At 52.8% G+C, this 14,025-nt stretch overlaps 1 protein-coding gene across 7 annotated transcripts in view; it reads left to right on the top strand.

Annotated features, from left to right (window-relative positions):
* DHRS12 (dehydrogenase/reductase 12) overlaps positions 1-14,025 on the top strand; it is a 40,980-nt gene that overhangs the window by 25,093 nt on the left and 1,862 nt on the right. For 6 of the 7 annotated variants that reach the window (XM_065902258.1, XM_065902257.1, XM_065902255.1 and 3 more), the window contains 3 exons: positions 8,720-8,781; positions 10,044-10,148; positions 11,738-11,828. In XM_065902258.1, coding sequence (XP_065758330.1) covers positions 8,720-8,781; positions 10,044-10,148; positions 11,738-11,828 — 258 coding nt within the window. Of the gene's footprint in view, positions 1-8,719; positions 8,782-10,043; positions 10,149-11,737; positions 11,829-13,167; positions 13,863-14,025 lie in introns of those variants that run through there. The other variant, XM_065902256.1, reaches the window with a different exon arrangement.

Below are 14,025 nucleotides of genomic sequence, written 5' to 3'. Positions count from 1 at the left end.
CAGGCACTGAATGTGTTTGGCACTGGGCATTCTCACTTGTCAGTAATCCTTTGTTCCTGAAACCTTCCAGCTCCCAAACCTCCAAGATTCCCAGAGAGACACAGAACCTGGGAATAATAAGTACTATAACAATGTCAGGTACTGTTTCTGTAACACCCAAATTCCTTAACCTGGAATTGCAGTCCTTTGTTATTGTACCTCCCCTATCTGCCCAGACATACTTCCATTATTTCACAACATGGATCCTCTGCCAGTGCATTATTATTTTTAAAAATATTTACTTATTTGACTGTGCTGGGTCTTAGTTGCTACCATGTGAGATCTAGTTCCCTGACCAGGGATTGAACTCGGGCCCCATACTTTGCACACTCCAAGTCTTAGCCACTGGACACCCAGGGAAGTCCCCAGTCAGCCCATTACTAGATACCTCCCTGCTTTTATCTCTGAGGCTCCTCTGCCTGGAATGTGCCCTTCCTGCAAACTTTCGTTTCTCTGTGGCTCGGTTGAGAGCGCCCCTAGCCTGGAGCTTGGCCAGCGTTCCTGCTTTTGGCTCCCAGAACACCCTCTGTGACTCTGTTTTAGCACCATAGAAGTCACCCATTGATAGGTGGTTTCTAGTAAAGGGCATGAGTCGCTGAGGGCAGGCACTGCCCGGCCCTTACAAGGAGCTCAGCCTGTGATCCAGCTCCTCTGGTGACGTGTGCAAACTGCCTTAACCTCCCCAAGCCTCACATCCCCATGCTGTAAGATGAGATCATGATACCTTTACCGGCTAGAGGCGAGGGTTAAAAAGGAGTTGGAAGTTATGTTCCCAGGAGAAATCAGATGTTCACACAAAAACATGAGCACGAATGTTTATAGCTACTTTTATTTTTATTCCTCATCACCCTAAACTGAAGACAACCCAGCTGTCCTTCAACTGGCGAATAAACTGTGGTACTTCCACAGTACGGGATGCTGTGCCTCAAGAAAAAGGAACAAAATATGGACATTTGCAGCAATGTGGATAAATCTTGAACGCACTGGCGAAAATCAAGCTAGACTCGTTCTGGGGACTGGGAACAGATCAGTGGTTGCTGGGGGTCAGGGACGCAAGGAGGGTGTGACCACAAAGGATCCAGGTGACTGAGAGGGAATATTTGGGGTGGTGGATGGTTCTAAATCACTCTACAATGTAATGCATAGTTAGTTACCCAACCTTCTGCATTGGTAAAAGCGCATAGAGCCATACACACACACACACACACACACACACACACACACACACACACACATACACACAGAGTTTTACTGTATGTAAAGATATATAAAATAAAGCAAAAAGAAAGGACAGCATCTTAGCTCTGGGCACAGTGAGTCTGTTTCTTGGTAAGAAGCAGATTCTTCATTACGATGGATTTGAGGTGCCCTCCTCGGTAATGTATGGGCTCCTAGAAAGGGCACTGTCTTCTCCCCAGCTTAGAGCACAGGGCACCCCGCTCAGGCCTGGGGACAGCAGGTGCCCCGCATCATCAGCTGGCGAGGAGGACGTGCCGTGGCACCTTCCATGCAGTGCAGTGCTGCAGAGGTCGGGGTCAGAGTCCCAAAAGTCAGAGGTCACTCACCCGTCGGCTTTGGTTTTCTGCTGCTATTGAGGCTGTTTGGGATGAGGCAGAAAAACCTTCTAGAGTTCAGTCCCTGGGCCATGGTGTGCCTGGATCACCCTCACCTGCCCTGCCTGCCACTCCAGGGTGGTATCTGAGCCGCTGCAGCGCCCAGGCTGGGGTGATCTCTCTCGGGGCCCCATGGGGACCACTCTCCTACTCTCCCAGCCAAGGAGCCCTGGCCCCAATCCAGGGAGCCGGTGAGGTGCCCGGCCCCATCCTGTCCTGGGGGCTCAGAACCTTGTCTAATGATCTGGTTGGGGTTCCATGGGTGTTTTTTAAGAAGTGCTACCCACAGCCATTTGAGCAGGTGCTCATTTGAGGAATCTTAAAAACAAAATCCCAATTCAGCACCTTCATGGTTTTAATGAGCCCCCGCTCTCCCCACTGTAAACCAGGAGCTTTCACTGTGTCCCAGGTGTAGTAGCAACAGCCTCCCTCTCGGCTGTGACAGCAGGGAGCAGATTCAGTCATCCTGCACCAGACACACTGCTTTAGCCTCTAGCATCCTGATGGCTTCAGAGGGTTAAGAATCTGCCTGCAATGCAGGAGACCTGGGTTTGATCCCTGGGTTGGGAAGATCTGCTGGAGGAGGGCATGGCAACCCACTCCAGTATTCTTGCCTGGAGAATTCCCATGGACAGAGGAGCCTGTAGGGCTACAGTCCACGGAGTCCCAAAGAGTCGGACATGACTGAGCGACTAAACAAGAGTCCTGAGGCTCAGACCTCAAGTGGCCTGGGGAGGACAAGGAAGTGATGACATTTTCACTTCTGTGGGTGACCTGGAGCCCAAGACAGGTGCCAGCGCCACCCCCAGATGGCTTCTTCCCGTTACAGCTCACAGAGGTTCATCCCCATGTTTAAACAAGGCTCTCTGGCTGCTGTCGGCTTCAGCCAGCCTTGAGAGAGCCCTCCACCCCTGGGCTCTTTGTGCAGACTGTACCCCACTCCTGGACACCCTCCTTCCCACGCCTGCGCTCTCCCAGCACTCTGCCGGCTTCCTCCTGCCTCTCCTCTCAGTCCTAGCTCAGACTTCATCTCTTGCTCCTGTGGCTCTGACGCAACCCCCCACCCCACCCCGTGTGCTCACAGCAGTTCATGCACTTCTGCATAGCACTGACCTCACTGCGGGTGTAGGTTCATTACATGATAACGTGTTAATGCCTGGTGAACACCCCGCGGCAAGGATCCCTCACAGTTCTTAGTACTGGTTCTGGCATTTTAAAGGGGCTTCCCCCGTGGCTCAGGGGTAAAGAATCTGCCTGCAGTACCAGAGACACAGGAGACACGGGTTCGATCCCTGGGTCAGGAAGATCCCCTGGAGGAGGGCATGGCCACCCACTCCTGTATTCTTGCCTGAGGAATCCCATGGACAGAGGAGCCTGGTGGGCTACCGTCCATGGGGTCGCAAAGAGTTGGACACGACTGAAGTGACTTAGCACGCATGTAGCCACTGGTATTTAAAACGTGGAACTGGAAGTGGCAGGGAGAGGGGGAAGTTGAGGTTGGGGGCATGGGGAAAAGATCTGACACCCCTCACTGCTGTCTGTCCCCAAGCCAAGAGTAAATACCCCACGGGAAGCTGATGACTCGAATTATCTTCCTTATTACTGAGAGCAGGACTCAGCTTGAGTCCTGCTTCCTCATTTTCTCTGGGACTCTGTGCTGCCAGCTTTCCCTGGTAATATGATCTTTGAAATGATCTTTATATAATTTGTAAAGTGAGTGTGTGAGGCCCCGGGGCTCACTATGGGATGTTTGTGTTACTGAACCCGTGGGACAAGGACGGAATGGCATTCACTATGCAGCTGTCTGCTCCTTTAAAATCCACACCAGTAACTTCCCAGGGGTAGAAGGACAATTATTTTCCCCAGCAGATAGTACATTTGGTAAAGCATGGACCCAAATATACCCACCTAGTAACCAAAATGACTTTAACTCAAGCTGGTTTTAAAGGTTTCTTTTCATAGAAACTCCAATCAGTTCTTCGTGCTAAATGTGAACACTGCAGTATATTTTTCTCACCAAACAATTATTTTAATGCTATTGAAATATATCATACACGTGCTATGGTCCGGTTTCAGGGGTACCATAAATTTAATATTTGGATGGAACTGTGGTTTCCAGAACGCTTTAAGAGGACTATGCATCTCTCCTTCAGCTTCGCCCGGCTTGACACAGTTTAGCATCCCTTCCTAATTAGCTTATAGAGAGAGATTTGCTTCAAGTCATGTACCCATGTCATAAAGGTCCTTGTTGCCGTATTTAGAAGACTGTGTCCAACATAAATCCACTCCCAAATCTCCTTCTCGTAATGAACCTCCATCGACATAATGAGTTCCTTGGAAGGAAGGCATTGTGTAAATTTAAAATACTAATGAGTCATAATGATAATGAATTATTTTCCTTATTACTGGGAGCAGGACTCAGCTCGGGCACATTATCCCATGCCTGAAGGTGTCTTCCCTACACCCGGGCCTGCCTCCCCCAGGAGCCCAGACTCTAAAATAGCTTCTCCTTTTTATGTTTTTTTCTTTCCACATCAACGCCCAGAATCCCCTAAACGTCCCTGGTCTTAGCTAGTCAGTCTCGGAGGAACAGAAATTACAGAACTGGTTCACATTAGGACTGAAATGACCAGACACTCATAGCCGTTTCCAGCAGAGGCCTGCCTGTGGCTTTCCGGGGATATTCTCATGAGCTGATGGCACAGGTGAACGGGTGGGTTTTCTAGCTAAGGCAAGCCCAGTGTCTCAGGGTTTGTCTAGTTACCAGGAGCAGGAACCCACTCAAGCTGACTAAACAGAATTGGTCTCCTGGAGGGGGCCGCAAGGATGGCCTTCATGGAACCCAGTGGTGGAGGCACAGCTGGGCTTTGGGGGGCATCAGGGACAGGATAGGAGAGCATGAGGCCCCGGGCGAACTTTCCCTGTTTCTCTGGGGCTGTTGTCCGCAGACTCCATCCCAGCCCTCCCCGTGTCTGCTTGTCCACATCCACGGGCCAAACAGGGGGGCCGCTGAGTCAAGGGTCCTGTGTCCACACGCTTGGAGGGAGAGTTTGACTGGCACAGCTCGGGTCAGGAAGAAGAGAGAGTGCTGGTCACTCAACTGTGTCCGACTTTTGCGACTTCACGGGCTGTAGCCCACCAGGCTCCTCTGTCCGTGGGATTCTCCAGGCAAGGATACTGGAGTGGGTTGCCATTTCCTTCTTCAGGGGATCTTCCCAACCCAGGGATCAAACCCTGGTCTCCTGCTAAGGTCGGGGTCACCTCTAACTCAGTCTGCTCTGCCCATGTGGTCGAGGCCACATGGCCCAAACAACAGCGCCAGGCCCAAGGGCATGACTCGGCGTGTGTTGTGATAAACAGGATACGGAGTCACCCCTAAGGGTGGGGGGGCACATTTCCGGAAGGAGTCCACCATGCCAGGCTGAGGAGTTTTCTGCTGAATCTGGTTGGGAGCCTGGAGTGTTGACGGGCTTTGGGGCAGGAGAATGGCATTGGTGCCTGTGTTCACAGCGGGCCCGTGGTAGGATCTGTGAGCTGGGCGAGGAGCTCCTGGCTCAAAGTTCATCCCCAGGGAACGGTGACTTGCAGACAAGGGACTCGTTCCTACTCCCTTGGCACTGCAGTAGGCTGGGACTCTGTGGTTTAATGACTCAAGGAAAGAAAGCTTAAAAAGAACAAAAGATTTGCCATCTGTTTTCCACTCTGCATGGACTTGCTGGGAACTTGGAAAAGTCACAGAACCTCTTTGGGATTGTCTTAATTCCAATTCTTTTCATTAAAAAATATATAAATATATACATGTAGTGAAAGTGTTAGTCGTTCAGTTCTGTTCAACTCTTTGTGACCCCATGGACTGTAGCCGCCAGGCTCTTCTGTTCATGGGATTCTCCAGGCAAGAATGCTGGAGTGGGTAGCCATTCCCTTCTCCAGGGGATCTTCCCCACCCAGGGATTGAACCTGGATCTCCTGCATTGCAGGCAGATTCTTTACCATCTGAGTCACCAGGGGACCCCAAATATATACATACATATTGCTTATACATTTTTATGTTATTAACTTAGCAGATTTTTTTAAAAAGTTCTCATTGGCTTTAATCAGAGATTCATAAAATTAGGGAGCATCCATTTAGCAGTAGATGGGGCATGAAAGAGCTGTACAAGGCTAGAAATTTTATAGGCAGAAGGGAACAGGAACAAGGAAGTTATACGGGGCATTTAGCAGATTTTTCTTGTGTTTCTCTTTGCTGGTCTGAAAAGACACGGAAGGTATATAGGAGGGGCCTCGGAAGGGAGGCTAGGAGGCTGGAGGAGTCTAAATCGCTTATGACCGGAAAGAGAGGCTTCATCTCCTTCTGAGGGAGGAGAAATGCTTGCTGCATGTGTAGAGTGACACGTGTTGTGAAATGATAAAGCTGGAGACCCAGGAGGCAAAAAACATGCATGATGGCTCAGATCTGCTTGGGGCTTTAGCTGGGCCCCAGGAAGTAGGGTGGGGGACTTGGGATGAGGGAGAATTTTTTTTTTTATTTGGAGTATGGTCGCTTTATAATGTTGTTAGTTTCTGCTGTACAACAACATGAATCAGCCATATATACACATATATCCCCACCCTCTTGAATCTCCTCCCCTCCTCTCTAGGTGACCTCCCCTTCTAGGTCATCTCTGAGCACTGAGATGAGTACTCTGCAGTGACTTGCAGGGAGATCTCTTTTTTTTTTTTTTTTTAAGATAGAAGAGACCCCGGAAGGCCTGTTGTTAAAAACTGCAGTTTCCCCAGGAGTTTTTAGAAAAGCACCTACTACCTGGCTGTGCGGATGAGCGGCCCGGCTAATCTTCCTGCAGGGTAACTCTGAAAGTGTCTGTCCTTCGGTCATGTCCAACTCTCTTGTGGACTGTAGCCTGCCAGGCTCCTCTGTCCAAGAAGTGCTCCAAGCAAGAATACTTGAACGGGTTGCCATTTCCTTTCTCCAGGGGATCTTCCCAGCCCAGGGATTGAGCCCACGTCTCCCGCATTGCAGGCAGATTCTTTACCAGGGAGCCACCAGGGAAATCCCACAGGGTAACTCTGCTAGCATCTAAATGGATACAGCATATTCTCACATAGGCTGAAGCAGAAAACAAAACACATCACTGTCTCCTGGGTTGCGGGGAGAGGCGCAAAGGGGCCCCCCAGCTCTCCTTCATCCTGGAGGTGTGCTGGGTCAGCGGGGTGAGCAAGTCTGATCCTGGAGGGGAGCAGTGGGGCCTCTCAGGGAGAGGGTGAAGCCTTCCGCGTGGAACCTGCTTCCAACTTTCCTTTCCTTTCCGCCAAGGAGTCATTTATGACTATCCGTCGTGGCAGGGCTGATAGCTTTTGGCAGAAGTCCTTTCTACTTCTCGAAAATTAAATCACAGAGAGAGTCACCAGCAGTGCATACAAAGGAAGGGTTTAAGGCCACCGCATGGAGGCAAACAGCTGCCGGAGACCCAGCATTCACCAGACATTTAAAATCACGAACATAAAAAACAAACAAACAAATACGAATATTAACAAGGCTGGCCCCTCCAGCCACAGTTTGGGGTATGGAGAACTGAGAATGCTGTGTGAGGTGACAGGCACGACTGAGAATCGCTAATAATAATGGTAATAATGATAAAGAAATAAAATGGTAACAACCAGTGTGCACAGAGAGCATTCCAGCTCGCAGGCACAAAGCTTCTGATTCCAGGAGGTGGGCTGGCCAGCTGTCGTCTCCTTTTCGCAAGTAAAGAAACCCAGGCCATACTGCTCTGTCGACCTGCCCCTGGTCACGCCACTGGCAGGTGCCAACCAGGACTCAAATGCAGACCCCTGGCTCCCCCAGTGCCCTCCCCACGGTGCCAGGCTGCTCCCGTGAGCTTGGGTGCAGGGTGGGACACGTGCTGGGCTCCAGGTAGTGGGCAGAGCTGGTCAGGCAGGAACTGAGTGACTCAGGAAAGAGCCCAGGGCTTTCATTTAAACCCATCCCCACTGCCGCCACCCCTTAACACAAGGTAATAATGTTCATTGTTTGGGGAAAAAAATACACATGAGCATAAGAACATAGACATAAGCTGGTGGCTCAGACCATAAAGAATCCCCCTGCAATGCAGAAGACAGGGGTTCGATCCCTGAGTCGGGAAGATCCCCTGGAGAAGGGAATGGCAACCCACTCCAGTATTCCTGTCTGGAGAGTCCCATGGACAGAGGAGCCTGGTGGGCTACAACCCACAGGATCGAAAAGAGTCGGACACAACTGAGAGACTAACGCAGACATAATTGTCCACTCAGAGAGAAGCATGTTAAACATTTCAGCGTACCAAAATGTCATCCTTGCAGATACTTCTTCCTCATTCTGACCCATCTTTCCTTACAAAATGGAATTATGTTCTTCCTGATGTTGTATAATGCTTCATTCTGTATACTGTGAGTATCTTTCCATGTCAAATAACACTTCAGCAATATTTTTCTCATTAAAAATGTCATATATATGGCTTTTATGATTACAGAAATAATTGTAAGATTCTATGCTCATTGTAAAAATATTTAAATTTCAAACTGTACAGAACTGTCCAGTAGAGGAAGGAAATGTTTTCCTTAATCCCACCCTCGGGGCCTAAGCCGTGTTGCTACGTTTCATGTTTCTTCTTCATATTTTTTCCATGTAAAGGCTAGACATAACGAACATGTGTGTCTATATACATTTTTTCTCCTCCTCAAAGTGGGTTCACAGACTATTGTGCAGTTTGCTTTTTTTCTTCCTCTGGTGTGGACATCTTTTCGTCTCAGTCTCTGAGGTTCTAAGGCATCTTTGTTCCAATCCTGGGGAAAGGAAACCCTGTGAGGCTGGAGAAGGGACAGGCTAGTGAGTAATAGCAATACAGGGCTGGTCCCAGTGTTGAAATAAAAACCCTCCGAGGGGAGGAGACTGCGGCTCAGGCAGCCACTTGCCGTTCACCTGGAGGAAACAGGTAAGGGGGCCACCTCACCTCCACCCAGAGCGTCTAACAGGAGGGGTCCCGAGTCCCCCAACGGCCCCGTGACCTCACGAACACTCCGTGCCCCCACAGGTGTGTATGTTCTCACGACCGCCCTGATCCCCGTCTTGGAGAAAGAACACGACCCCAGAGTGGTGAGTTGACTCTGGGGATGTCTTGTAAGTCAGCAGCTCTGTTCCGGATGGGGAATCAGTGGTCCTACATTTGCGGCCCCAACTGTCCCAAGGTGGGGGCATGCTGTCCGCATCCACAGTGAGGGCCAAATTCGGTCCCCGGGGTCCAGAGGCCTTGAGGTTTGATAACCTGAGATCCGGCAGTGGTGAGCCGGCCCAGGCAGCGTCCAGGTGGGTCTGGGGAGTTGCTGATGGAGTGGACAGGAGTCCAGGCCTAGGTGAAGGTTGGCCTGGGGCTTTGTCCCGTGGACACACGTACTTGCGGAGCTCCGGAGGCATGGCCTGGGCTTCCAGGATGCTCCTTCTGGCAGTAAGGGCTTCCTGGGAGCCGGCTGTCAACCCCACCTCCTCTTGCTCTCAGAGGCTCCTCCACGTCTCCTGCTCCTGCCTCTCATCCTGGTTGGGTGGTTGCACACAGAGCCCATGAAAAGGGAGGCAGAGCCATGCAAAGGGCCACGTTCAAGACCCCAGCCCTCACCGAAGTCTCTTCCCCAAAGTCACCTGAGAGTCGGCAAAGCACTGGGAAAGGGGGCAGAGGGGGGAGGCAGGCAGGGGTGGGTGGGTGTACTTCCTGGAGATCCCGCCAGTCCAGCGGGGACAGGTAGGGGACAGCTATGGAGTTAACGGCTCATGGGTTAACGTGACAGAAATGAGAGAAGTCAGGAAGAGGGCAGTCCATGCAGGCTGCCTTCTCTCTGCTTTGGGGGGGTGGGGGATGAATAATGACCTCCCCGGACCCCCGAGGCCCAGGTCCCAGTTCCTCGGACTGTGTCACCTTGACCTGGCAGAAGGGACTCTACAGATGTGATTAAGTGAAGGATCGTGATATGGGGGTGGGTTTTGTGGATTATCCAGGTGGGCTAGTGCAGCCCCAGGGGTCCTCAGAAGAGGGCCCAAGTCAGAGGAGACGTGAGGAGGGAAGCAGAGGCAGTCAGGGTGGTACGGCCACAAACCAAGGCCTGTGAGTGGCCTCCGGAGGCCGGAGAAGCCAAGGAATGAATTCCCCCGTCAAACTGCCAGAAGGTCTCTACTGACACTTCAATTTTAGCCCCACAAGACACATTTCAGACCTCTGGCTTCCAGAGCTGGGGGAATTCACCTGCACTTTTATAAGCCTCTTAGTTTGTGGTCATTTGTCGCAAGAGCAATAAGAAACAGATACACGGAGAAGAGGGATAGGCAGGTATTACGAACTTTTCTTCACAAATCTCTGTTTACTGCAGATAACAGTGTCCTCTGGAGGAATGCTGGTTCAGAAACTGAACACCGATGACCTGCAGTCAGAAAGGACAGCGTTCGACGGCACCATGGTCTATGCGCAGAACAAAGTAAGTGAGGGGCTGTTCTCAACACGGTCACCTGGGCTGTTTGCCATGGAAGGCTTACTCTGGGATACAGATTAGCTTGGATCTGTTTCCCAGAGCACCTGAATGTCCCTCACGGGAGAGAGAATCCTTCTCCATCAGAAGCCCAGCTCAGCTCTGCCTGGACCCGGCTGGGGGTGCGGGGCTTCAGCTCACCCTGAGGAGGAGCCACAAGAGCTGCCACCTCTCTTCCCAGATTTCTCAGACCCACAAAGAGGGTGGTGAGAGCAGGTGACTCCCCACAGCAGGACTCAGCAGAGGTTCTTTGTCCTGCATGGCTCAGAGGGGAAATGGACCCAGGGGGTCCCCTCTCTCTCCCTGGGCAGCCCCTGCTCACTGGCTGGGCGGATGCCACCAGAACCGCGCTGGGTTTCTGGCTCCCTTTGTGGGGTGTGCACTGAGTCGCTTCCATCGTGTCTGACTCTTTGCGACCCCATGGACTGTAGCCCACCAAGCTCCTCTGTCCATGGGATTCTCCAGGCAAGAATACTGGGTTGGGTTGTCACGCCCTCTTCCAGGGGATCTTCCCGGCCCAGGAATCGAACCTGTGTCTCTCATGTCTCCTGCACTGGCAGGCGGATTCTCTACCACTAGCACCACCTGGGAAGCCCAGTGAGGGTGATGCACATCCAGTTCTGAAGACATGAAAGCGCAGAAGTCTGGTCTCATGCCCACTTGGAACAGAAAGTTCTGTGTCTCAGCTTCTCACAGCTGCTCTAGGAGCCGGCTGTATACCGGCCACATTCACGACTCCTGCCCTTCAGTTCACCTGCTGGGGGGCTCCCTGGTGGTTTGTGAAGCTGCCCTCGCCCACAGCTTTCCCTCTTGTTGGAGGGGAGTCCTGTCCCACCCCCCTCCCTCACTCCTGCACTTTCGCTCACCAACCCCCAGACCAGCTCCTGGTGGGTGACTTGTCATGACTCAGCATCCCACCAGTCTGAGGCATCAGACTTCTTTACAGATTTTCCATGGAACCTGGGAACAAACCACTCACTCCATAAATGGGGCCCAGGTGGAGCTCTTTGTAAAATGTAATCGAACTGCCTTGGGAGCGGGGCAGTGGCCTCCACACAGCTGAGGCTTACGTGGGGGTACTTGACAGTTTTTTAAGAAATTTGCAACAGATGCATTCTCTAAGCATCCCAGGAAGGTTCCCACACTCCAAGGTTCTTCACGTGTCCATGGACACCCACTCAGTGCCTGCCTGTGCGGGGGGCCGGGGGCACTCTATGCTCCCACCGCGCTCACGTCCAGCAGCAAATACGGTAACAACGAGCAACTAGGAGAGAGGGCGCTGTGGGTGTACTTTTTGGGGGAGGGAGGGGGTATCCTCCAGGCTGCGGGCAGCGTCATTCCCGCTGCTGGCCTGTCTGTGTCTCAGATGGCAGGGCCCGGACAGAGCCCTGGGTCACAGCCAGAGCTCGCTGGGTGAAGAGCCGATGATTCTAGAGGAAGGTGCGATCTGACCTTGTGGAGGGCGGGGGACAGGGGCTCTGCACACCCGCCGCCCCCCTACTTCCCCCTCCCATCTGTTCACCCTCATCCTGTTCCAGAGGCAGCAGGTGGTTCTGACGGAGCAGTGGGCCCGAGCGCACCCGGCCATCCACTTCTCGTGCATGCATCCCGGCTGGGTCGACACCCCAGGTAGGTCTTTAAGTTCCCTGCTGCCCATGTTTCATCTAAAGATATCTGGGCGGCCGCAGGATGGAATCTCCCCAGGAATGACCTAGACCCGGTATCAGGAGCATGAGGTATGGCTTTGATTCCACGGGAGCCGGGCAGGCTGGGACTGGAGAGGGAGAAGCCCGGTCCTCAGAGGCAGAGGCGGCATGGTCAGTGCCCCAGGGGCGCGTGGCCCAGGGAGTGGGTGGCGCCCGGCTGGGGACCCCTCCCTCGGGACAGAGGGCGCTTGGTCCACACCCAGTGTTACGGCAGATGCTGATAGGGGACGTGCGGATAGGCCAGGCTACCTCCGCACTGCTTGGGTTTCTAGAACTAGTGACTGCACAAGGGGAAGTAACAGTCACTAAGGGGACAGGTGGGATTCTCTGGAAACGTGGAAAAGGGGAAGGAGAACAGAACTCTCTGCGGGGTCAGCCCCTCTCACCTCTGAGACCTCGGGCACATCACTTGGGCTCTGTAGCTCTTTCCTCCTCCCCCGCCAAGGGAACTGAAACCGGCAGCCGTGGCAGCACGCCTGGGACACTTGAGGGCCCGGCGCTGCTCCCAGCGCTGCCTCTCTACCATCGGCTGTGCCCTCACCGCCCTCCTGGGGTGGGCACCGCCGTCACGTCCATTTACATCTGGGGAAACTGAGGCACACAGAGGGGCCGGGACGTCCCGGCTGGGCCCGGCCACAGTCTAGTGAGAGGCAGGCTCTCATATGCTTGCTGTCACCTTCCAAAAGCTGGTTTAGCAGAGGCCTTAATATCTGCATCTACATCCTTGGAATTCCTCCTAAGAGATGCGGAAAATGAGGTTGCTCGTCCCAGCACTGGTGCTTGGAGAGTGAGTTGATAAATTAGGGAACACCTGCATGGGAAATCTGTTCAGCCCTGAACACCGCTGCGGATAAATGTCTATGGGAAGCAAACGGCGCTATCTCATTAAACGCAGGTATCGGGCCCTCAGACCTTACAGCCTTCTGGTCTTATTTTCACTACGCCCACATCCCCATGAAGGGGGTGTGTCGTGCTCCGTTGCATCCCACGGAGACCAGGCAGGAAGAGGTGTAGCAGGCCAGCCTGCCAGGTGGGGGGTGGTGGTGGTGGGGGTGGATCTGAGGACATCTGGCAGCCTCCTGTTGTAAATGCAAAGGGGGGGGTGTCCTCCACTGAGCACCCCAGGAGGCACTCGGGCCAGGGCTGTCGAGAGAGGGCAACTTCTTATTTCGTGTCACTTCCTGGCGGGAGATGTGCCCAGCCCTGCCTGACCAGGTAGCTCCATCAGCCAGTGGAGAACCACCAGCCTCTCCTCCCCGCAGGACATCACCCTGACAGTCCTCACGTCAACCTGTGCACTGGCCAAGTCTGCGCTCCGAGCTCACCACCTGAGTCCAGCATCTGGGTCAGGGTGCGGTCAGCTGTCTGTGGTCCACAGGTCACAGGGCTTCTCAGAGGCCGCTGACTGGGCCTCCGTGTCCAGAGGGAGGGCTGGGGAAGGGCCTGAGCCCACAGACACTTGTCCTCCCCGAGTATGATGTGTGTGTGCACGCTAAGTTGCTTCACTCGTGTCCAACTCCTTTTGACCCCATGGACTGTAGCCCGCCAGGCTCCTCTGTCCATGCGATTCTCCAGGCAAGACTGCTGGAGTGGGTAGTCATTCCTTCCTCCAGGGGGTCTTCCCGACCCAGGGATTGAGCCCACGTCTCTTACGTCTCCTGCATTGGCAGGTGGGTTCTTTACCACTAGTGCCAGCTGGGAAGACCAATGGAGGACTCAAATTCTTCTGTTTACTCATCAGAAGTATTCCCTAATTTTCCCACAATAAGCAAGTACTGTTTCTGTAAAGGGAAAAAAAAAAAAACATTTATTTTTTAGTTTTTAGATGATCCTTTCTCTGAAATCCTCTGATCTCATTACATCTCTCAAATGTTGTTTTCTCTGCTTTCTTTGGCTTCATGAGAGAACAGTTGTGTTTCCCAGAGTGCTGACTGTAAAGACTGTGTGTTCCCCGAGGTCTGTGGGCAAATGGGTGTGTGTATGGGGGGGGGGGGGGTATAGCCTGCAGCCAGTGCTGGGGAGGACGAGGGAGAGGGAGGAAAGAGTCCCTTCCCTTGTTCCAACACGCCTCACTGAAAAAGCAGAGAACACTCTCGCAGCCGAAGGACACTCAGCCTGGA

The sequence above is a fragment of the Muntiacus reevesi genome, chromosome 11, assembly GCF_963930625.1.
Source record: "Muntiacus reevesi chromosome 11, mMunRee1.1, whole genome shotgun sequence".
In the NCBI taxonomy this organism is placed as follows: domain Eukaryota; kingdom Metazoa; phylum Chordata; class Mammalia; order Artiodactyla; family Cervidae; genus Muntiacus; species Muntiacus reevesi.
This window is presented reverse-complemented; position numbering and strand designations above follow the sequence as displayed.